At 41.9% G+C, this 23,818-nt stretch overlaps 1 protein-coding gene across 5 annotated transcripts in view; it reads right to left on the minus strand.

The window, feature by feature from the left end:
• M6PR (mannose-6-phosphate receptor, cation dependent) overlaps nucleotides 1–11,458 on the minus strand; it is a 79,621-nt gene extending 68,163 nt beyond the window's left edge. For all 5 annotated transcript variants that reach the window (XR_014025106.1, XM_081317598.1, XM_081317597.1 and 2 more), the window contains exons 1-5: nucleotides 11,289–11,458; nucleotides 7,636–7,794; nucleotides 6,582–6,748; nucleotides 6,385–6,494; nucleotides 5,667–5,815 (exon numbers count right to left, since the gene is read on the minus strand). Coding sequence is in view for 4 of the 5 variants with exons in the window: in XM_081317598.1 (XP_081173724.1) it covers nucleotides 5,667–5,815; nucleotides 6,385–6,494; nucleotides 6,582–6,748; nucleotides 7,636–7,793 (584 nt within the window). In the remaining variant the exon portion in view is untranslated. The remainder of the gene's footprint in view (nucleotides 1–5,666; nucleotides 5,816–6,384; nucleotides 6,495–6,581; nucleotides 6,749–7,635; nucleotides 7,795–11,288) is intronic.
• Nucleotides 11,459–23,818: the final 12,360 nt, after the last annotated feature.

Below are 23,818 nucleotides of genomic sequence, written 5' to 3' on the forward strand. Positions count from 1 at the left end.
GTTGGAGGGATAGTGATGGGGAACCACATCAAAGTCCTTTTCACTGAAAGTTTCTTGTAAATTCCAGTACTCTTGGGGAATACTGGGTTCTGCCTTATGTTGTTCTCACGCCATGGCAACATCTTCCCTGGGTTATGGTTTTAATCCTTGTCCTGGCTTTTCTATCAGCGAGGAGATCCTCAGATCTCTTCCAGAGGGCTCCCACAGATTGTTTAAAGTTGGATAGCTCTGAAGCATTGGCCTTATGGAGGGTCACCACCCACTCTGCTGCCTCTTTCAGTGCTAGAGTCATGCTCCACACCTTGGCCCCTTTGAATAGCCCCATATTCCTGCATGTAGATTCACACTTGGGTCAGGAAGAATGCCAGTTGTTCTGAATCACCATTGATGTCAATGCTGCTAACATTGAATGTTATTGCTTGACATGAGATGAAGAAGTAGCTATTTCACATGTTAAATTTGTGTATTGCTTTAAGACTTGTGTATTGTTTTAGTTTAAAATTGGTGGGAGGGAAGAGTAGGAATGCACTTTGAAGGCCATTTGTCTCTCTAAAGAAGATAAGACTTTGGCGGTTCTTCTAACAGAAGGGAAGCTGATTCTTTAAATTAACTGGAGAATATGATTAATGACAAAATTAGAAAGGTGGAGAATTGTGTTTAATTATATTGTGCAAGGGGCGGAGATTTCAGATTCCAGCTTCCTTCGAGCAAACATTTGCCGGTGTATTACGCTAATAAAGGACTTTTAAGGTAAACAATGCCTCAGAGTCACTTGAAAACCCCATACGTCGGAAACTTGACAATTGAATTTCACCTCCAAGGATGGGGGTCTGTGATCCCTTCTCCGTGATGGGATGGCCCATGCCGGTGGTGGTGGTTGAGCCAGTGGTGCTGACTTTGGTTGTCCTAGCTGTGGTGTTGGCATCGGCTGTGATGCGAGTACCAGCAGAGGTGGAGCAGGCATCACAGCAGCCATGGTGGTAGGTGCAGCTGTGGTACTCTCTGCTTTGTCTGGAATGAGCTGGTTGGGTAGCAGTGTCAACTCGGCCCGGGCTTAGAGGTCTTCAAAGACACCTCTTAGTAAATTAACAGCCTGCTCAAAGAGGACATTGTTGCAGTCCAGTTCGCCTCTCACTGCCCTGCACTTATCCTTAACGCATGTGGATCTCCAACAACTCCCTTGGCTTCCCTGGATGAAAGTTACCTGAGGGCTTTTCATCCCAATCATCCTTTTTACCAACCCCCAGCAACCCCCAGGGCTTCAATTGGTCCATTGGAGGCTTCTGCTTCCTCTTCCCAGTCAGGGTAGTCTCCGCCGCTCTGGGGTCTTGAATGGGTTCTTCCCAAGCCTCCATCTCCTCCTGCTCACTTTTGTGTTTAAGCATTTTGTGCACAATCCTCATTGTGCATCTCCAGGTTGATTGCTACTGCAGATCCAGCTTAATGTGAGGCTTGTCCCAACTTGGATGTTTAGGAAAGATAGATCCTCAATTCCATTTTTTGAAGTGATTTTTTTTACTAAAGTCAAGTGGTTACAGCAAAAGCAAAGCTGGATCTGTGTATTCCTACATAAAGTTTGCAATTTTCCCCTTGGGGCCTCCTCCCTTGACCAGTCCAACTGTGTCCAATATTTCTTTTTGATGTTTTAACACCTTTAAAGGTTGGTGTCTCTCTGGTATAGTTTCGCATACTGTTCTGAGGTTTTGTCCTTGATTCGCTAGTTTATTCCAGATTGACAGCTTTGGTTCCTGTCACCCTGACATCCCTCTCACTTTTCCTTACATCTTCCCATGCTCAATTCTTAATTCCTCAATTGCCTCACTCCTCCCTTGTATTTTATGGCAAGATGCCAGCGAAATGAAGTATGCTGAAGGCCTGATACATAATCCATTTTAGACAGGGATGTATTCCCACTTTGAGCTATAAGTAGGTAACTTTCAACTAAGATCTGTAATCTCTGAAGGCACATAGATGCACTTCAGCATATTCCTTTCTATGCTTTAAAAGTAAGGTTAGCAGTCTTTTTATTTTAAGTTTTATTGATTTTCTAATTTTACATTTAAGTATTTAAAAAGCAACGTGGTGGCTGAGTTAATCAATAATTCAAAAACATACAAGTTTCTTTAGTACAAGTCTCAAACTACTGCAGACTTTTCACGGGAATATTCAGATCAAGCTTTGTTTTTGCTGTAACCACTTGACTTTAATAAAAGAACTTTTCACTTCAAAAAATGGAGTTGAGGGTCTTTATTTCCTAAACGTGTAAGTTGGGAAAAGTCTGACATTATCTACTGTCACCCACCACTAAAAATTGGTGTCAACCGTCCCACTTAAGTCATTTGGAAAGAGAGATTCCTGGCCATTTGTTCTGCTGAAAGTATACTTTACTGAAGTTTAAATAGTTACAAAAGTAGCATAAACTGAATCTAATGTTTTCCCATACAAACACGACAAAGGAAAGTTCCTTCTTCCCTTTCCCCACCCTGGCTATCCCCTGGTTATCTGGAAATGTCCAATCAGGTGCTTGTATATTGTTCAGGAAATAGGTGCTCGGTTCCCAGTTCTGCATATCATTTTTAATAAATATTAATTTTCTATTTTTACAATCAAGTGCCTAATAGACAATGTGGTGATCGAGTCCATTAGTGATTCCATGGTACATGTAAGCTTCTTCAAACTAAATCCAATATTACATCCTCTAGTACACGGGTGTCAAACTCATCACGTCATGTGACATTTCGTGACGTTTTGCAACTCTTTTTGCATTACCGGCAAAGGGGTTTGCACGGGTTCAGTATGATGAAACTGGCCCGTGGGCTGGCAGTTTGACACCCTTGCTCTAGTACATCTTCTCTTCTTCTGGTAATAGACATTTTTTCACACTAAGCAAATACAATTTTTATTGTTTTGAGTAAATATACAATTGCCTACCAACATTTGTCACATTTCTCTAATAGTTTCAATAATATCAGTTTAGAATATCTTTTCTAACCAAAGCATATCTTAATTGCATTTGCACTGCTTTTTTCAATTTTAGTTCCCCATCCATGTTCAAAATATCCCAAATATTTATAATTTCAGAACAAGTTATTTTTGGGTAACCAAAAGCTTTCCTTATTCAAAGTTCTTAGCATATTCTTTTTTTCAGTGTTTATTGATTTTCTAATTTTACATTTAAGTATTTAAAAAGCAATGTGGTGGCTGAGTTAATCGATAATTCAAAAACATACAAGTTTCTTTAGTACAAGTCTCAAACTACTACATTAAATATTTCCTCTCTTTTCCCCTTAGTATTTACTGTCTCATGTTAACTAATGCAATTGTTATTATAGCAATTAAATAAAAATAACATTTTTACATTTATCAATAATTTTTAACTTATACATATCCGAGTTAGTTTACCATTCAATCTAGACAATCAATGTCCTAAGTAGTTTTTCCCAATTTTTAGTTTCCCATTAATATTTAAATTTAACATTTAATATTTCTAACTCCCAAATTTTAAATAACCAAAGTTCCCTTTATCACAATTCATCAGAAGATCTAATGTTCAGGATACACGTCTTATCTGTTTGAATATATTCTAATTCTCACCATCTTACATCAAGTAATTAATAATACAATATAACATTTTCTATTAATTTCCAAATGTCTTAAATTTAGTAACCAAAATTTCTCATTTCAACATTAAATTTCATCTCTTTTTCTCTTAATGTCTACTATCTCATATTTAAGCTAGTAGCTTTTATAACAGCTAAGTAAAAACATGTTTATTACATTTATCAATAGGTTTTTAGCATATATATCTTAATTACTTTTACATTCAATCTTAATAAACAAATCAATATTCATATTTAACTTTTAATATTTATACTTCCAAGTTTTAAATGACCAAAGTTTTCTTTATCTCAGTTCATAACAAAGTCTAGTATTCAAAGAACACATCATATTTATTTGAGTATATTCTATTTTAATCCTCACTAATAAGTCAAAACCCCAATTTTTTTCAGCCTTATTCTAGCTTTCTTTCTTGGCCAACTTGCCTTCCATATCCGTGTTTTTAAGTCATCAAATAGATCTCCCTCTGTTATTATATATATTATTTGAGATAAAAGAGGCCATCCTGTCACCATTTTTTGGGAAGGGCTAACAAATCATCTCTATTTTTCCATCTCAACGTAGTTGTCCTGAAATCGTTATCTTTCCTTCGGTCTGTTCTTCTTTTTGATCCTCAGGTTTCTTCTGGTTTATATAGAAAGTCTTTAACATTTTCAGTGTTAACTGTGTTTGTTGATCAGTTGAATCTTCTATCGTAGTATTTGATTGTTCCACTTCTATTATATTCTGTGTAATTGATTCTTTAGTTGTAATCAAAGTTGCGGTTCGTATATCTAGGCTGACATCTTGTTCTTTTCTGTAGCTTCTTATTTCATCAGTAGCTGTAACAACAGTTTCATAAATTGCTTTCAAGATAAAGAGAATCTGTTCCTGATCTTCATCCATGTTCTCTTAGTAGTGTGTTAAATTAGAAGCTTTACAATCAGAGAATAAAAATAGTTTTGTCACTGGGTATAGAACAAAGCTGGGCTTCTAACAGCTGATATCTGCCAAGGTTGCAAAAGTCTTATCTATAGTCCGGGCTTCGAGCCAAGTCTCTTTTAGTCTCTAACAGGCTGTAGTATCAGGTTTAGCCACAAGATGTCGCCCATACCAATTAGGATTTTTTTAAGTCCAAGATTTTTATAATCCTTTTTCTAATTTTACCTTTTTGTAAGTAAAAAACCAAATCTTCAATAAGAATAAGAAGTCTTTCAGTCCTCGAATTTTACAAAGATAGAAATCCAGTTAAAATCAGGTTATTCTTTCAGCATTTTAAACTCCCCTGGATAGTCAGCCACCTCTGTTTTTAGAAGGTGGGATAGAATTTCCCTTCCCTCTCGCCACAGGGGGGAAAATACTTTGGGCAGCTTATACTGGTGAGAAAAATAGGATTGAAGAGAGGTTCAGATCTCACCCAGTCTCATCCGTGGTGCTTTATAGGTGCCTGGTGATAAGTTTGACTTGGGCTGTCTGCAGCCTAGTGACGGGCCATAGTTCTATGGCCGGTCTTTCGTTTGTTGGTTTGGAGGGCTGCTCTGGATAAAGCACCGCCCTCCCACAATCAAGCAGGGGTCCCCTCCTTGCTTGTCGCCCCTACAGGGTAACTTTCAACCCTTTCCAGGGTCCTCCAGCGGTGGGAAATCGGACGTTGTAGATGGAGCTCACCTTCCAGTGGCCGTGGTGGCAAACCAGAAGTCCCAACTTAGCAGTCTTTTTAATTGCCTTACATTAGATGCCATCCTGTACAGCAGTACCCTTGTTATTATCAATGGTAATATTCAGAGTTGACTACCCCAATATGCAGTTATTTTAAGAATCACGGTTAAATTACAAATCTTTCTTGAATGAGAATAACCTAATGAACCAGTATCATTTATGTAAAATCTCAATGTGCCTTTAGTAATCAGGCATTACTAAAATCTCTATTTAACTAGTTTTAGAATGCCAAGCTGCTATTTTAAATTGATTTGATTTTGAATGCTTCTCCCCCCTTAAAATTATTATGGTAAGTTGTCCGAAGCTGTTTAACTCAGAAAAGAACTATTAAATATTTCAAATCAACTTACATGATTAGCAGTATAGAGCCAATACTGAGGTGATGGTGTATATTTTGGTGCAATTCTTCTGGAGGACAAGCCAAGCTGCTCTCTAACTCAAAAACATAGGAACATTGCTTTATCTTCTCCCTCTCTTCTGCCACCATGTTGAAGCCAGTCTGTTTAGAGATAGTAAGAGTCTAATGGCACACTAAACAAAGTTCAGCTGCCCCCCTCCTCTTTTGAGATATTCAGCAGAGTACCCCACAATTTTCATAATCCTATTGTGGCCTGATTCATACACATGGCATGCTGACTGTAACTACAAAGAGGTGTAGGTCAATACTATCTAGAGGGCTGCAGATTCCATTTTCCTAGGCTGAGGCATTATTAAAATGTTCTAATATAGTCTCCTCTATGATGTGCCTTTTTCTTACTCAATGCTCTCAACCTTACCATATATCTTATAGTTGTTGTTGTTAGTTGCTAAGTCGTGACCGACCCATCGTGACCCCATGGACAATGTTCCTCCAGGCCTTCCTGTCCTCTACCATCTATATCTTATAGTACATGCAAACATTTTGATATACAATTTTCACGTAAATTGCATAGCCTTTCTTTTCTAATGAGCTTCAGCTCTGATGTTATGTAGCATGTAATCAATACTGTAAGTAGTATGGTAAGGGCTGAGTTATGTACTAGTTTTCTTTAGTATAATTCATTTTTACTACCCAATTCTTATACTCACTGCTAATGTTGTTCGGTTGCAGATGATCATTACTAAAGCTTTCCTGTCTTCCTGTGTACAATGGTTACCATAGGGATCACCGCCCTGATATATTAGCATAATCCAGCTAGCTGCCAAATTAGAAACATTAGAGATTCAATGAGGCATGAGCATAATTATAAGAACGCTCAATAGATCTGTTTAAAATTATGTCTTACTTCCGTTTGCAAGATGGGTCTCATTAATTCGTCCTATTACTTTTTGTTTGTTGTTTATCTTACTGATCTGCACCAGGCCAGAATTGGTCATATTGCTGAAGACTTCTCGACATATCCTCAGTCTGTAAATGTAGTGGCCCTTATCATTCACGCTTTCTGTTTCAAAACTATAAAGAATAGATGATTTAGAACACATAATACAGAATCATAGGACCTGGAGTGACCTCAGAGGTCTTCTAGTCCAATCCCCTGCTCAAGGTAGGAACCTTACATATGATTCCAGTCAAATTGATGTCCAGACTATTTTTCAAAACTAGTACCCATATTTACACATATTTACCCTCATTTACACATTTACAACTATATTTATCCCAACACAGGAAAATAAAAAACAGTATTTCCTACTGTTAACAATATTTTCCTGGAATATTTCTTATAATGCTAATCTGGTCTTCGCCTCTCAAATGAAGGAATAGTTAATAGCCACAACACAATTAACAGTATGTTCCTAATTTCATTACAAATAGAGCATCATCTCTTATGCTAAATCAAATGAGAAACATGGAATCTTGAACTACAGTGCATTCAGAAAATATTCAAACCCCCTTCACGTCTGAATACTTTCTGAATGTACTGTATATTAAAATATAAAGTTATGTTACTTGTATAAATTTCCTTTAAATATTTTTTCAGATTTGGTAACTGGGAAGTGTGGAAGCACTAAGAAAGGATTAAAATTAGCATGGCATGTGAAGATATAACACTTAAGTAGGGTTACATAAAGACAGGATAACCTTTATTTCCAAAAGCCTCATGAAAAACAGAATCTTGGGTATGGAGATGTTACAGATTTCTAAAAGCAATTTTTCTCAAAGTTGAACTTTGAGCAAAGTTAAAATTATGAGCAAGTATTGATCTTATATCAATCTCCATTAATTAGCTCTGATATTCAACAACTTTTCTTATCTCATTACAATGCTTTCTACTTCTGGCATTCAAGAGTGAAACATTCCCTAGTCTTATCTGTTTGATCTGAAACCCATTGACATTGTACCTTTGATTGAAAAGTGGCTTCAGTCTGTTCATCAACGCTAGTTCTTTTGAGGATTCTTGTTCCTGTTCCCCAAGAAGGTCACACGTCTTTTCTTCTGCCATCACAGTGGTTATGATGGCTAGTATCATAGCATGGTAGAAAGCATGAACCAGGAACATTCTATAAACAGCAATTTATAGAAAGTGAGGGAAGTAAGTTTTAAAAAGCTATTAATATGTCTGTTAATGCTTCCGACACATAAATCCTGAATTCAGCAAACTGTTTCAGGACTCATAACATAAATTAAGAGAATAGGAAAAGAATATGAAGCATTACTGGTCTCATAAAAATAATAATCTAGATGAAATAGTTCTTAAAAAGTGGAAAATTATGTTTATGGAATGGAAATTTCAACTACTATATGTTAACACTATTCTTGCAACATTTTCCTTAGTGCTTATTATATACTTTCTTTAGTGTCCTTTAATTCCTATGAGCTGCAAAGTGGAGGGGGGAACGCTTGCTTAATTTAATTAGATGCTTCTATTTCACATAAAATCCATTCTAACTATTTTCTGCAGGATACCAGTGAAGAAAAGATCTGGCAATATCAATTTCAGAAGATTATTCAGCTGGACACTTTTCTGGGTCTCTATAGTAGGATACCTAGAAAGTTTTTTTTTAATTAGAAGAGGCTTGAGGTAAAAATCTAAGAATCCTGGAGAAAGCTGTACTGCAGAGAATTTCAAGATAGAAATTATTCAGACCACCTATACTTCTTAGTTGCTGTAATCAGTTATATTTTATCCACTGAAATTGAGATTTATAACTATACATTATTGAGGTGCAATTTCTGCAGATTTCCTGTATGACAAAGTAGTGAATGATGGAATGTATGGCATTAGAAAAATGACCACAATCTGGGATCCTAACCATAGTCACAATCTTTTTCTTTTGGTGGCTGCTTTACAAAACATTCTACTGGCATTTCTATGTTTTTTGTGCTTTGCCTTCCATTTTATTGATGGAATCTATGACTACTAACTTTGGAAGGCCAGTAAATGTACAATTGTTCTGCACAAGTAAATAAACTGGTACTATTGGAGGACATATAAAGAAGAAATTAATTTGATAAGACCCCTGGATTGCACAAAGCCTTTTAAACTTATATCTTACAATTTCTCCACAAACAGAGAGTTCAGAAACTGGAAATGCCTATACTCAGATGATACAAATTATTCTGAATAAATTGTTCCTCTAAGTCAGATGTTTGGGATACGTAATATTAAAAAAATATTTTAATGTTACACTCAAAACTAGAAATTACACTTGGAAGTTCCTCTTTTTGACATAATGGAGGATTGGTTGGCTACACTCATCTTTCATATAGTATTCATACAAAACAGTTTTGGAGACTTCATATCATCAATTCCTTTTGATATCTATAGAAAGTAATATGCCTATAGATACTATTCTATGCACTTGGCAACTCCTTTTTTCCTAAAGTAATAATTTTAAAAAAATAAAAGCTGAATTTCAAATAAAAAGCCAACTTCTATCCCTGTTCATAAAACTACATAATTACATAGGCATTCTTAGAAAAAAAATGCTGCTCACTACCATTTAGAAATGATTGCACTTGAACAAGAAAAAAAGAGGCAAAGTTGGAAGAGGGGTTAGTGGTAGAAAAATGACATATTAACTGTTTCCTTATGGGACATGGTGTTTTCAATTCAATACTTTCATCACAGCCACTATTTTGCAAACAAACATCACTGATGGCTCTCAAAATTCCAGATGTACCCTCTTCACTCACAACAGCTAAAAATTGTATTGGGATTTTAAAATATGAATTGATTGTCCATTAACAATCCAAAAATGTATTTGCAAGGTTGATAACCCCCAACTTGGTCACATGGTGGAGAATAGTAGTAGTTATACCTCTACGCAGGTCTAATTGCATCTAAAAATGTATCATGTTTAAATTTCTGTATAGGTACAAATTCTGCTTAAAGAAAAAAATAATATTTGCAACAACTGAGGGAATCAACAGACCATAATTGGTGGAGCAGTGGGCTAATGCCTCCTTAAGTAACACCAGCTGCCTGCAATTAGTGCAGGTTCGCATCCCACCAGGCTCAAGGTTGACTCAGCCTTCCATCCTTCCCAGGTAGGTAAAATGAGGACCCAGATTGTTGGGGGCAATAAGCTGACTTTGTAATAATGCCGCTTGGGGTGTGTGTGAAAGCCCTAATAAGCAGGCATATACATAGAATGATGGCTACTGCTAAGCTTGTAAGCCGCCCTGAGTCTTCGGAGAAGGGCGGGATATAAATGGAATTAAAATAAAAAAAAAATAATTGTTGGCCAAGCAGGGACAAAAGTAGCCAAAGATATTATTGAAGCCCGGGAAATGAGTCCTTTGTCAGTTAATAAGAGTGATTTACCATCAGTCTATCAATTACTTTGGAGCCAAGGGCACAGTGGCACAAGGAAACAACAATTAATAACTCAATAGGTAAAGGTTCCCCCGCACATGCGTGCTAGTCGTTTCCGACTCTAGGGGGCGGTGCTCATCTCCATTTCAAAGCCGAAGAGCCAGCGCTTGTCCGAGGACGTCTCCGTGGTCATGTGGCCGGCATGACTAGACGCCAAAGGCACACGGAATGCTGTTACCTTCCCACCGTAGTGGTCCCTATTTTTCTACTTGCATTTTTACGTGCTTTCAAACTGCTAGGTTGGCAGAAGCTGGGACGAGTAACAGGCGCTCAGTCTGTTACGTGGCACTCGGGATTCGACCTGTCAAACTGCCGACCTTCTGATCGACAAGCTCAGCGTCCTAACCCGCTGAGCCACCGCATCCCTTAATAACTCAATAGCCATCCATTAACACCCTAATAAATAACTAAAAAGGTTCCTTGTTCTTAATCTAGGCAGAAAAATATGACCAATTGTGAAGGAAACACTGTAAGGCTAAAGGCTCTGCAATACCATCTCCAACTGCACCTTTTCTTTTAGAATGAGAGACATGCATTAATACATGAAACTGCTTTCTACTATATGATGAGTTTTCTCAGCAGTTTGCCTTTTTTAATTTTGTTACTTTCATGTCAAACTGAATGCAATCAGACAACTATATAAACATTACTGCGGTTTCTGCTTCTTCATAAGGGAATGTAGCAATATACCACCTCTTTCCTCCTTGATGGTCTAACAGTGTACGTTGGGATTTTCCACGTGACATGCAAGTACCTGGCTACATCCTCCTTCTCCTGATCGACAACCAAACTACCGGTATGTATCAAACCGCCCAGTAGCCAACCTGATTTACAACGCACATTCATTAGTTCTTTCATGAAAGCATGCCACTTCTTGAGATTTATTTCAACGTGAAGCCCGTGACAGAAATAACTTCGCAAGTTTTAGAGCAGCAGAAGGGAGCGCCTGCAAAGGCAGAAGAAAACGAGCAACAACGCTCGTCCATTCTGCAAAGCAAAAAGTCAGGCTGAGGAAGGAGTCCTTCCTCTGGGGGTGTCTAATACGTTAAGACTGGCGTCTGACGCCGATGCCGGATCCTACTACTTCTTCGGGTAATAGCCCCGAACCTCTCACGGAACCCTGTGACTTTTCGTACTCCAAAACGGTACTTCCCCCTTGCCGTTCGCTACCGATACCTGGCGAAGAAGTCGGAAAACAGCGAGGCACAACCCACGCTCTGGGTTGTCTGAGGCGCTCTTGATACCGGAACCAGTGAAATGGGGGAGGGGGAAGGAATAATCTTTGTCCCTGCGGGAGGATTGGCTGCCAGCAAGAATTTTCTCTAATCGGAGAAAATCTACTCCCGGATGGCCCGCCTATTTGTCTTTGTCGCCCAATAAAAAGTGAAGATGACCGACTCCGTAGATGGCGCTCTAATAAGAAAGAAGTAAAAGTCTATGTCAATTATCCATCACGGGACCCTCACGTGCCTCTTTTTTATAATTTCCCGGAGGCGAGTTCCAGGAGGAGGGGCTTAGATTTTTGGAACGTCTGTGAGTGTCTTAAATTTCTTTTTTGCCCTGCCCACGAAGTGAATGGCTGTGAGAAACTAAGCCTGGGAAAAGAGTGGGCGGATAGATTCTCCAGCGAGCAAGTTGTTATCTTTTGTTGATGTAGAGCTGTCATCGTTAGAAACACGTTAAGTGTCGTCAACTCGGGCCGGGCTCTTGGTTAGAAGACTGGGGCTTTTTTTCCTATAGTTTTAATGTTTATGGTGACACTGCAGTCACATTTGTCCCTACATGTATAGGGAGGGAGGGTTTATCATCACAAGTGTTGACAAGTCTTGGAAATTGGGTCACATCCTTGCTCCTGGCAGACAACAAACATTTGCTTAGCTTGTCCCAAATACTGTAACTCTATTTTGCTATAGAATATAATACCTTATCAATCCTTGCTGAAGGCAGGAGTCCTAATACAATTCCAGACAAATGAATGTCGAATATTTTCTTGAAAACACCCAGTGATGGAGCTTCCGCAACTCCGGGAGACAAGTTGTTCCATTGGTTAATTGTTCTGACTGTCCGGTAGTTCCAGGTTGGATCGTTCTTTAACCAGCTTCCGCTCATTGCTTCCTGTCCTGCCCACAGATGCTTTGGAGAATGTTAGACACAAACTGAAATCCACTGTGTTTGAGTTACAAATAGATAAGAAGTTTATTAGACTTCACAGCAAAGTCTAAAAAGTAACGGTTTGCAAATCGTGGTGGATTCAGGAAGGCAAACAATGTAGCCAAGCATTGAACCACACCCCAAATTCCAAAATCACATATTATTATACATCCTATCGCGATGCCCCATTCCCTCCCCCATGGCCCCATTGGCTTAGGCTTTGGAGGTTACAATCTATCAGAAGCGCCTAAACAGAATACATTATCTCTGCCCCTGTTTGCTTACATTATACTAATAAGATCCCTCCCCTACTATCCTGTTTGTAGAAGAGAGATGTCTCCCATCTTCTACACCTGCCAGGGGTACCAGGCACCAGAAGGTACTTAAAAACAATTCCTAGATGGTGACTCACACTGGGCCCCATGGTAACTCCTGTTCTCCCCCTCCCTCCACTTGAGGCCTGTATTTTTCCCCATATACTCAAAGCATCTACTCAGGCAATTGCTTATAAAATGATTATTATAAAATATAAAATATGATTACATGATAATACTAAAAGCATATATATTTTTATTTTTAAATTTCCTCACTACTTCCAGTTATTTTCCACAAATCCACCCTTTTTCTGTTTACCCATTCTTTAAAAATAAAATATTAAAATCTTTCCAAATTTCTTTGTATTTCTAATTTCTTTTCATATTCTACAAAATTAGTTTCTTCATTGATTTGTGTAAGCTTATACATTTTTCTCCCTAATGATTTCCTTCTGATTAATTTGTATTATTCCTTCCACAGTACTCTGAACAATATTCTTAATGAGAGGGATGAGACAAGGTAAAAACATTAATCCCATAATGATTATTACAAGCATAAACAAAGCTTGCTTCCAATTTCTAAAAATTCCCCCTAAAAAGCCATTATCATCCAATATTCCAGTCCAAGTTTGTACAGGGACATGTGCTAATTTTTGCATTTTTTTAGTAATTTCTTCTATAACCTTTCCGTTATCATCTATTTGCAAACAACAGTTAGTTAAGTTAAATTTTCCATACACACCTCCCTCTTCTGCCAGCAAATAATCTAATGCTAACCTATTTTGATATATTGCTGTCCTCATTTGATTACTTTGTTTTGCCAGTTTTCAAAGCTAGTGATGTTTCATTAGTGATTATCTCTACTACAGCCTGTAGACGGATTTAACATATAGATTGGTGTTCTGTAACCCCAAGATCCATCCTCAGCCCATGTTGCTGGTCCATATACCTGTGTTATTCTCTCTGGAGGCCATTCATCATCTTTCCAAACCTGTTTTGAAGAAATTGTTATTGACCTTTTTTTTCTTCTTTTCCTTCCCTTTCTCTTCATAGACCATTAATCCCAATTTTTCTCCAGTTTTTATTGGTAATAGGAAAATCCCGGGTTTGATGTTGCCTAATACACATGATCCACACCAATCTTTGGGTAATTTTGTATATGCATATTTACCACATATCCAGTAAAACTTTTCTGGAGCAGGCCAATCGATACTAGTATCATACCAATATTTATTTATAATAGTATTTTCAAAAGGATTTCTTGAAATGTTTTCCATTGTACCCCAATTATCTATTCTACTGATGTTATGTATTCTTTGACCTTCACACACCAGATCACCTTTAGACAATTGGTTCTTTTTACATGGCTTATGAAAACAATTATGACCTATAATTGATGTTGCTAAGGCCCATTTTCTGTCTTTTTGTCCAACCCGGGTCCAGTTTTTAGTTACATTGATATTAGTTATTTCTACCTCTTTTGATTCCCAAGGCCACTGCTCTCCCATATTGGTAACCCCACATACATAACAATTTTTTACTCCCAAGGTGGAGGCAATTCGTTCAGCTAAATCAATAAAAAGATTTGTAGTTAATTGAGTTACTCCTTTATCCTTGTTTTTCCCCATTTCCTCGTAAAAGGAGTAAAATAAAGACTGCTTCTTAGGTTGGAGAGGTTTAGGTATGATTTGTATTTCTACTTCAGACACTGGGTCTGCTCCTTTTCCATTTATTCCTATACTGAACATCCAATTTTTATTTCTCCATGCAGTTTGTTGCACATACCAACTACCATTGCTGATAGTCAGATTTACTAGGTTACAGTTATCACTTCCACAAGTGGCTGTTGTTGTGGATACTTTTAAAAGTTGAATATTCAAATATTCTTTTGGACTTTCAGTGTTCCATTTTATACAGGATACAAAATGTACATTCATCTGGGGGACAAAGATATTTATGGTTTGATGCACAACCATCCACCGCTGCCCAATGATTGGCAGCTTTACATACATCAAATGTCACAGCAAAGGACTCAGTCAAGGATTTCTTCCATAGGGAAATCCCTAATATTATTTGGTTTCGTTCATGTCCATTTGATTTATGTGTTTTAAATTGTAAAGCCCATCTCCGTGGATCTTCTCTTGGATCATAACAAATCACCTTTTTATTTTTATCAGTACATGTTTGGTACTGAGTACCATTAAAAATACACTGGCCTACCGTATCGGTGCAATGATATTCTGTATGATATATCAGTGTTTGTCCTACTTGGTTTCCCATCTTGGTTTGACTGATGCAAGCTCTACACTGTGTAATCTGATTCTGTCTTGTCGATTCCACACTGGCGCCTGTAACAACTGAGTACAAGTGGTACACAACATATATGAATAGAAGTCTTCCCATGTTTTTAACAAATTTCCGGAGCTTCCCTCCTGCTTCCGTCTATCATAAATTTCTTGAATTGTTGGACAAGTTTTTAGAGTATAATGAAAAGTCTCAACAAGACCCTCTACCTCATAAGGTTCTAGTACCTGTTCTATAATTTTGATATCACATTCTGTTTTGCATCCTGTACATCTAACACAATCAATACAATGAGAACAACAACAACACTCACAATGACATTTACAATCACAAAACCAACACATCAGGTAAAAGATTAAGTTCTTGAATCTCTTGAGGCTGTTGGGATTCTGGGCACAATATGGATGTGAATTCGTTCCTGGTTCGGCATGCAATTACAGCTCCTATAAGACAAAAAAAGATAGCAAAACCTAATCCCACCCAGTCATATAGATCTGGTTTGGACATTCGGTTACTGTCGCTTGAGAGTGATCTTCAAAGGTTCTGGATTTGGAACACAGGTCCACTGTTCTTTTGGTTCAGCTACTGGTCCCTTCACTCGTGTATAATGGGTCCACCCTTTTTCTGCTGTCCAGACTGCAGTTTCAGAGGTCAGCAACACCTGGAACGGTCCATTCCACTTAGGTTGTAATTTTTCCTCCTTCCAACTCCAGATCAGGACCCAATTCCCCACACAGATCCTATGGACAGGAAACCCCAGAGGCAGTGTCTGCGCCAGCAATCCTTGCCTCCTTCATTGATCAAGATACTGGGACAGTTTATGCACATAATTTCTCATCACTTTATCTCTGGTACATAATGAATCCATGCAGATTTCTCCAGGTGGGAATCCCACCCCATATAACAATTCATACAGTGATAGTCCTATGTCTTTCCTTGGCTGAGTCTTAATTCTTAGAAGAGCCAAAGGTAAGCACTTGATCCAGGGCATCTTTGTTTCCAAAATTAGTTTACTGATTCCTTCTTTTAATTTTCCATTAGCCCTTTCCAGTATACCACTAGAGGGCGGATGCCAAGGTGTGTGAAACTTCCAGTTTATTCCCAATGCTTCCCCAATATTTTACAGGATTTTCCCAGTAAAATGACTACCTTGATCACTATCAGTTTGGGTTACTAATCCATATCTTGGAATAATTTGTTCCAATAGATTTTAGTAACTGTTTTAGCTGTAGCATTCACAGTGGGAAAAACCTCAATCCATCCTGTTAAATGATCAGTGATTACAAGGAGATATTTATAGTTACCCACTTTAGGTAGTTCAGTATAGTCTATTTGTATACATTGAAATGGTTTAAATGCTAGATGTCTTCCCCTGCTGGCTGCTTTCTTAAAGCTTGTCTGTTTATTTTCTTACAGACTAAACATGATTCCATCACTTGTGCTGCAATTGTATAAATCCCAAAGCAAGCATACAATTTCAAAATACAATCTACTAAAGCCTGTGTTCCCCAATTTCCTTCATGCAAATATCTTATTAATTCTTTAGCAATCTCTTTATTGATCACTTGTGTACCATCCAGTAGATGCCAAACACCATCTTTCCCCTCCTGTCCCCCTACTTGTCGTATTCACTCTTTTTCTTTATCATTAAATATTGGAACTTCAATCTTTGTTTTTACTTCCGGTATCAATGTGTTCATAATACTTTCATTGCTAGCTAATTTAGCTTCTTCATCAGCCAATCGATTTCCAATTATTTCAAAGGAATTTCCTTTTTGATGTGCATTAACATGTACTACTGCAGTTATTTTAGATTGTTCTAAGGACATTAACACTTGCTTAATTAATTTCTCATGTACTATTTCTTTCCCTTTACTGTTGATCATTCCCCAATCTCTCCATATTTTTCCAAAAGTATGGACTACACCAAAGGCATATCTAGAGTCTGTATAAACATTTCCTATTTTACCTTGCAACAATTTCAATGTCTGGTTTAGGGCATATAATTCGCACGTTTGTGCTGACCAATTAGTAGGTAGGCTACCAGCCTCCAAAAATTCCTTGGTGTGTTCATTCACAATAGCATATCCATTTTTCCTAATCCCTGCCTCTACTCAGGATGACCCATCTATAAACAGGGATTCCCCTTTCTCCAAGGGACATTCCTCCAGGTCAGGTTGTATTTTTGTTTGCATCTCAATTGCTTCAGAGCAAAAATGCTCCAAATTCTCTTCACTTGTTTGCGATTTATTCACTAAAAATTGAGCTGGATTCACATTATGATCCGTTGTCAAAACCAAATCATTCTTTTCCATTAAAATTGCCTCATATTTTAAAATTCTCGAATCAGTCAACCAGCGACCTGCTTTTTGCTGGAGAATTGTTCTTACTTGCTGAGGTGTGCTTACAACGAGAGCCCCCCCAAATTTTCTGCTTTCCTGTACTAAGAGGGCCGTTGTTGCTATAGCCTGTACACAGACTGGCCATCCTCTTACTACAGGATCCATAATTTTTGACAGAAATGCTACAGGTTTGCGTTGACCCACCCAGGTTTGAGTCAAAACTCCATAAGCTATTCCTTCTTCTGCATTTACAAACAAATGAAAAGGTTGTCTAAATTGGGAAGGCTCAACACAGGAGCCTGGGTCAAAGCTTCTTTAATTTGCTTAAAATCTTCTTTTTCCTGATTCTCCCACTCCAAATCCCATGGTTCAGATTCAATCAATTTAGCATATAAAGGTTTAGTCAGACTAGCATAGTTGTCAATCCATAACCTACAATAGCCTACCAAACCTAGGAATTTTCTCAACTCCTTTTTATCTTTAGGAAGAGGCTGTTTAACCACCCCTTCAATTCCATCCAGTGTTATTTTTCTACTACCTTTACTTATCAAATGTCCCAAATACTTCGCCTCTCTTTCAACATATTGTAGTTTCTTCTTAGAAACTCTCAACCTCTTTTCTCCCAAAAATTCTAGCAATTTATCAGTTGATTCTTTTAGTTGATGTTGTTTCTTTCCTGAGATTAATAAATCATCTACATATTGTATCATGTATGTTTCTCCAGGGACATGGAATTGTTCCAATACCTGTTCCAACACTTGTCCAAACAGGTTTGGAGATTCCGTAAATCCCCGAGGAAGCACAGTCCATTGGTATTGTTGTTTCCTTCCTGTAAAGGGATTTTCCCATTCAAAAGCAAATAATGGACGTGATTCCTGTGCTAAGGGACAAGTCCAGAATGTATCTTTTAAATCAGACATGTCAAACACAAGGCCCAGGGGCCGGATGCGGCCCGCGGAGTGGTTTCATGTGGCCCACGAACCCATCCTGGAAATAGTGAGGGAACGGCCCACACTGCTTTGGCCCTGGCCCAGGCTGGCCAGAAGCCAATGTACAATTTCGTGGTGGCCATCTATGCTGAAACACATTCAGTCTTAGCTCCATAAGGCCGTCTGGAAACAGTGAGGGTCCAGCCCATGCTGCGTTGGCCCCGCCCACTGGGTGCACGCTGCGGAGGTATCACCCTTTGTGAGGAATGAAGAAAGGCACCATTGCCTGGAAGTGGCCAGCACATGACCCTCCCTACTTCGAACAGGCTAGGGACTGGGCAGCATTGCGTTTCTCTTTAGATTCATGCCACCTGGCTCAGCCTCACCGCATTGTGAAGAGAGCACTCCGCTGCCTGCCAAAACCGGGCAGGCTGGGGGCTGGGCAGCACTGCGCAGGTAACATTGGCTCTCATGCTGCTCATGGCATCCCCTCCCCCTGTTCTGTACCAGCCTGCTACCGGCCCTGCAGATAAGGCAGGGACAACCCCTTTTACAAGAAGGCAAGAGGCTGGAACTAAGCCTGCCAAATTTATTAACATAAAAACATAAACAGAGCAAAGAGAGCAAAGAGAGCAAACACGAACCATGAAACAGGAACTATTCAAACGGTTGCCTTCAGCAAACCAGCCCTCCCACGCATTCCCCTTTTATACAGTTCAGGGCGTGGCTTCTCTCTGCCTCCTTCCGAGGTGCCCCATTGCCTTCCTCTGTTTACTCCTGATTGACTGCCTCCTGCGTCAGGCGTCCTTGAACAGAGCCAGCTGTGGGTCATCTTCATCCACGCTGTCAGGCTCACACAGCTGGGTCTGTGTCGTGACCAGGTGGGAGGGGCCTGGCTGAGGGCTCTCATCAGCAAGCTCTCCAACCCCCTCGGCAAGCTCTCCAGCAACCCCCCTCCTCCTCTGAATCATCCGACCCAAATGCCGAACCCACAGGCTGACCCTGAATCACAACACTATCCCGCACCGCAGGGCCCTTCCCCCGGGTCTGCTGATCCAGATGCGGTCGGGATGGAAATTGTTCATGAAAAGCGGTCACCAAAGCAGGGGCATGAACGGCAGTCACGTCTTCCCAGGTGAACTCCTCTGGTCCGTAACCTTTCCATTCAATCAGGTACTGGAAATGACCTTTCAGCCAACAGGAGTCCCTGATGCTGGCGACCTCGTACTCGGGGGTGCTGTCTCCATCACGAGGTCCTGATGGGGGAGGTTCCGCTTGGTGGAGTGGACAGGCCGGTTGCTCGGGGACCAACAGAGACCGATGAAAAACTGGGTGCACGCGCAGGGAACGTGGCAGAGTTAAGTGATAGGCAACCGGATTGATGACAGCCTCGATTAGGAACGGTCCTAAATATCGGTGATCTAACTTTCTCACCGGCCGTGTTGACGGTAGGTTCCTGGTGGACAACCAGACCCGATTTCCCACCGATAGTGGAGGCGTATCCCGCCTTGACCGATCAGCAAAACCTTTGTAATCACCCTTGGCCTTCTCTAACTGACGTCGCACCAATCGATGGATCGCCTGTAACTCTGCCATGAAGTCGTTCGCTGCCAGCTCCGGTGAGTCCACGGGAGAAAGGGGGAAAAACCGGGGGTGATATCCCACATTGGCCAAGAACGGTGTCATCTGTGTGCAGGTGTGCTGCGAATTGTTAAATGCAAACTCAGCTATAGCCACATAGTCCACCCAATTGTTTTGCTGCAGATTGACGTAGCAGCGCAGATATTGTTCCAGGATACCGATGACCTTCTCGGTTCCCCCGTCAGTTTGAGGATGATGCGTGGATGAGAGGCAAATCTTGATATCCAATGCATGCATCAACTCCTGCCAGAAGCAGGCTGTAAACTGGGCCCCCCTATCAGAGACGAGGGAGGCCGTGCAGCCGAAACACCTGCTGAATGCTGAATGAACATACGACTAGTGGCGCGGGCTGATGGTAAGCTGCGACGGGATGAAGTGCGCCATCTTGGTCAGCATGTCCACCACCACATACACTGTCGTAAAACCAGAGGATGGGGGTAAATCCATCAAGAAGTCCATGGACACAGCCCTCCAGGGTCTTTTGGGTGTCGGCAAGGGCTGCAGTAATCCAGGTGGGGCCCCTGTCGCTGACTTGGCCTGCCTGCATGGGATGCAGGAGGTAACATAGGACTGGATGTTGTGTCAGACTTGGGGCCACCAGAAGGTACCGGAGACCAGGTTCAGGGTCTTGAACAGGCCAAAATGCCCCACCGCCGGGTTATCGTGACACTGGCTGAGGATGAGTCCCCTGAGTGGCCCTCCCGGAACGTAGAGCCGGTCAAGATAATACAAGAGTCCATCTGTGACCATCCAAGGAGAATCTGGCCCCACCTCCTCCTTCCGCTGAGCCACCCACACCTCCTGCTGCTGTGCCTCCCGGATCCGAGCCCGTATATCAACCGGCTCCCGCACCGCAACAAAAGACTCGACGGGGATCACTGTCCTGGGCAGAAGCTTGTCTTCCACTCGGGAATATTTGGGCTTCCTGGACAGAGCATCCGCACTTTGATTGTGCCCGCTAGGTATGTACCAAACTCGGAAGTCGAACCTCGCAAAGAAAAGAGACCACCGGATCTGGCGTTGATTCAAATTCTGAGCGGTCTGCAGTTTCCAAATTCTTATGGTCCGTCCGGACCTCGATTTGATGCTGCGCTCCCTCCAGATGATGCCTCCAGGCCTCAAACGCCACTTTGATGGCCAGCAGCTCCTTCTCCCAGATTGTATAATTGTGCTCCGAAGGGTTCAGTTTTCGTGAATGGTACGGGCAAGGGAAGAGGGTACCGCTGGGCGTCATTGCCTGGAGTAACACCGCCCCAATGGCAATGTCGGAGGCGTCCGCCTCCACGACAAACGGCCGTTGCGGGTCAGGATGCTTCAAGATAGGCTCCTTCATGAAGGCTTCCTTCAAAGTCTGGAAAGCCCGTTGTTCTGGAGCATTCCACTGGAACCGAGTCTTCTTCTGCAGGAGCCGGGTGAGGGGGGCTGTCAAGGCAGCAAACCCAGGGATGAAAGTTCGGTAATAGTTGGCGAACCCAAGAAGTCGCTGAACATCCTTCACGCCACGCGGGGGTTGCCAACTCTGCAAAGACTCAACCTTACTCGGCTCCATGGTGATGCCCTCAGGAGAAATGCGGTGACCCAGGAAATCGATGGTCACCCGGTAGAACTGGCACTTCTCCAACTTGGCAAACAGCCGATGTTCTCGGAGTCGCTGCAGGACCTGATGGAAATGCTGATGGTGCACCTCACGTGACGGGGAGTAGATCAGGATGTCGTCCACGTAGATCACGACAAACTGATCCAACAAATCCCGGAAAATGTCGTTCATGAAATGCTGAAACACAGCGGGGGCATTGGTCAGGCCAAACAGCATCACCGTGTACTCAAAATGTCCATAACGAGTACCAAACGCCATCTTCCACTCATCACCCGGCCGAACCCTCACGAGGTTGTAAGCTCCACGCAGGTCCAGTTTCGTGAAGATCTTAGCCTCCCGGAGTTGGTCCAAGAGTTTGGGAATGAGGGGCAGCGGGTAATGATTGTGCACCGTGATGGCGTTGAGTTTCCTATAATTGCAGCAAAGCCGCAATTCGCCTGACTTCTTTTTGACGAAGAGCACGGGTGCAGACACTGGCGAGGACGAGGGCCGGATGAAACCGTGAGCCAAATTCTTCTCCAGAAAGTTCTGCAATGCAGCCAACTCAGGGTCCGACATGGAGTACAAACACCCCACTGGGAGAGGCGCATCAGGGACTAAATCAATGGGGCAGTCATAGGGCCTGTGCAGGGGTAATTGATTCGTCTCTGTCTCGCTGAACACATCAGCAAAGTCGGACAGTTCGGGAGGCAAGGAAACCCCTGGGGAACCTCCACCTGGCCGGCACAGATATGGCGGGAGTAGTCCACACACTGCAAGCTTGGGAAGGTGACCAAGTTCTGTGACCAATAGACCTGTGGGTCATGCGCCCGGAGCCACGCCAGTCCCAAGACCACGGGGAAATGCAGATCTGAGGTGATATAGAACTGGATGGCCTCCACATGGGAACTGATGGCCATACATAATGGTTGCGTGGCGGCCGTAATTGGCCCAGACAGGAGCACTCGACCATCGATAGTCTCCACTAACATGGGCGGATCCACCGGGCACTGGGGAACAGCCCATTTGGCCACAAATGCTGAGTCCATAAAATTTGTAGTGGCCCCAGAGTCAATTAAGGCATGGACTGGAATCCCCTCTGGCTTGCCAGGAAGGATCAGACGTGCCTCCAATATCAGATGCCATGGAGGTCCACAGGCAGCATCGGAAAGACGTCGCTCAGTGTTGTTGTGGGACGCCCGATCTATCACACCGTCTAGATCGGGCTTGGGGCGTTTCCTGACAGAAAAGTAGGGGACTTTCTCAGGGCAGACTCGGTCACTGATGCCCGCTGTCGCTTCTTTGGGCAAAAAGCAGCCAAATGCCCAGGGTCCCCGCAGTAAAAACACAACCCCCCCCCCGATCGTCGTCTGTTCATTTCAGTCACCGATAGACGAGACCTGGCGGCACCCAGCTCCATTGGCTCCTCCCTTTGAACTGGGGTCTCACGCACAACGGGCTGCAGGGGTCTGTGGGGTGGCACGGCGACTCCTTCGCTGCTGCAACCGAGCATCGATCCGCAGGCAGAGATGGATCAGCCCATTCAGGTCTGAGGGAATATCCACACGGGCCAGCTCATCCAACATCTCCTCCGACAATCCATCCTGGAAGGCATCCATAAGCGCAGCCTCATTCCAGGCGGAATCCTGGCTAAGCAGCCGAAAATCGCTGATATAGCCCTGTAGGGGGCGTTGCCTCAGACCCTGCCTCAGAGCTTTCAGGCATCTTTATAGGGTCCTCATACATCAGACGCATATGATCACAAAACCCCACAAAGTTGTCCAACAATGGACTAGTTTGAGCCAGCAGAGGCGTGCCCCAACGAGCTGCATCACCCGAAAGAAGGCTTAACACAAACCCCACCTTATCCCGGTCAGTGGGGAAATCAGCTGCTCTCACGCTGATAAAGAGCTGGCATTGTCCCAGGAAAGCAGGAAACAGTTCTGGATTGCCAGTAAATTTATCCGGCATCGCAACTTGGCATTTTCTCCTGGGTGGGGGTGATGGTGGGGGTGCAGCATGGACCTGAGTTTGCAATTGAGCCACTTGAGCTGCCAACAAAGTGAGTTGCTGGGCGAGCTGGGCATTCTCAGCACGTAGCTGCTCCATAATAATAGTAAGGGGTGGGAGGCTGAAGGCAAACTGTTCTGTATCAGCCTGCTACCGGCCCTGCAGATAAGGCAAGGACAACCCCTTTTACAAGAAGGCAAGAGGCTGGAACTAAGCCTGCCAAATTTATTAACATAAAAACATAAACAGAGCAAAGAGAGCAAACACGAACCATGAAACAGGAACTATTCAAACGGTTGCCTTCAGCAAACCAGCCTCCCACGCATTCCCCTTTTATACAGTTCAGGGCGTGGCTTCTGTCTGCCTCCTTCCAAGGTGCCCCATTGCCTTCCTCTGTTTACTTCTGATTGACTGCCTCCTGCGTCGGGCGTCCTTGAAC

Source organism: Vipera berus, assembly GCF_964194415.1.
Source record: "Vipera berus genome assembly, chromosome: 2".
In the NCBI taxonomy this organism is placed as follows: domain Eukaryota; kingdom Metazoa; phylum Chordata; class Lepidosauria; order Squamata; family Viperidae; genus Vipera; species Vipera berus.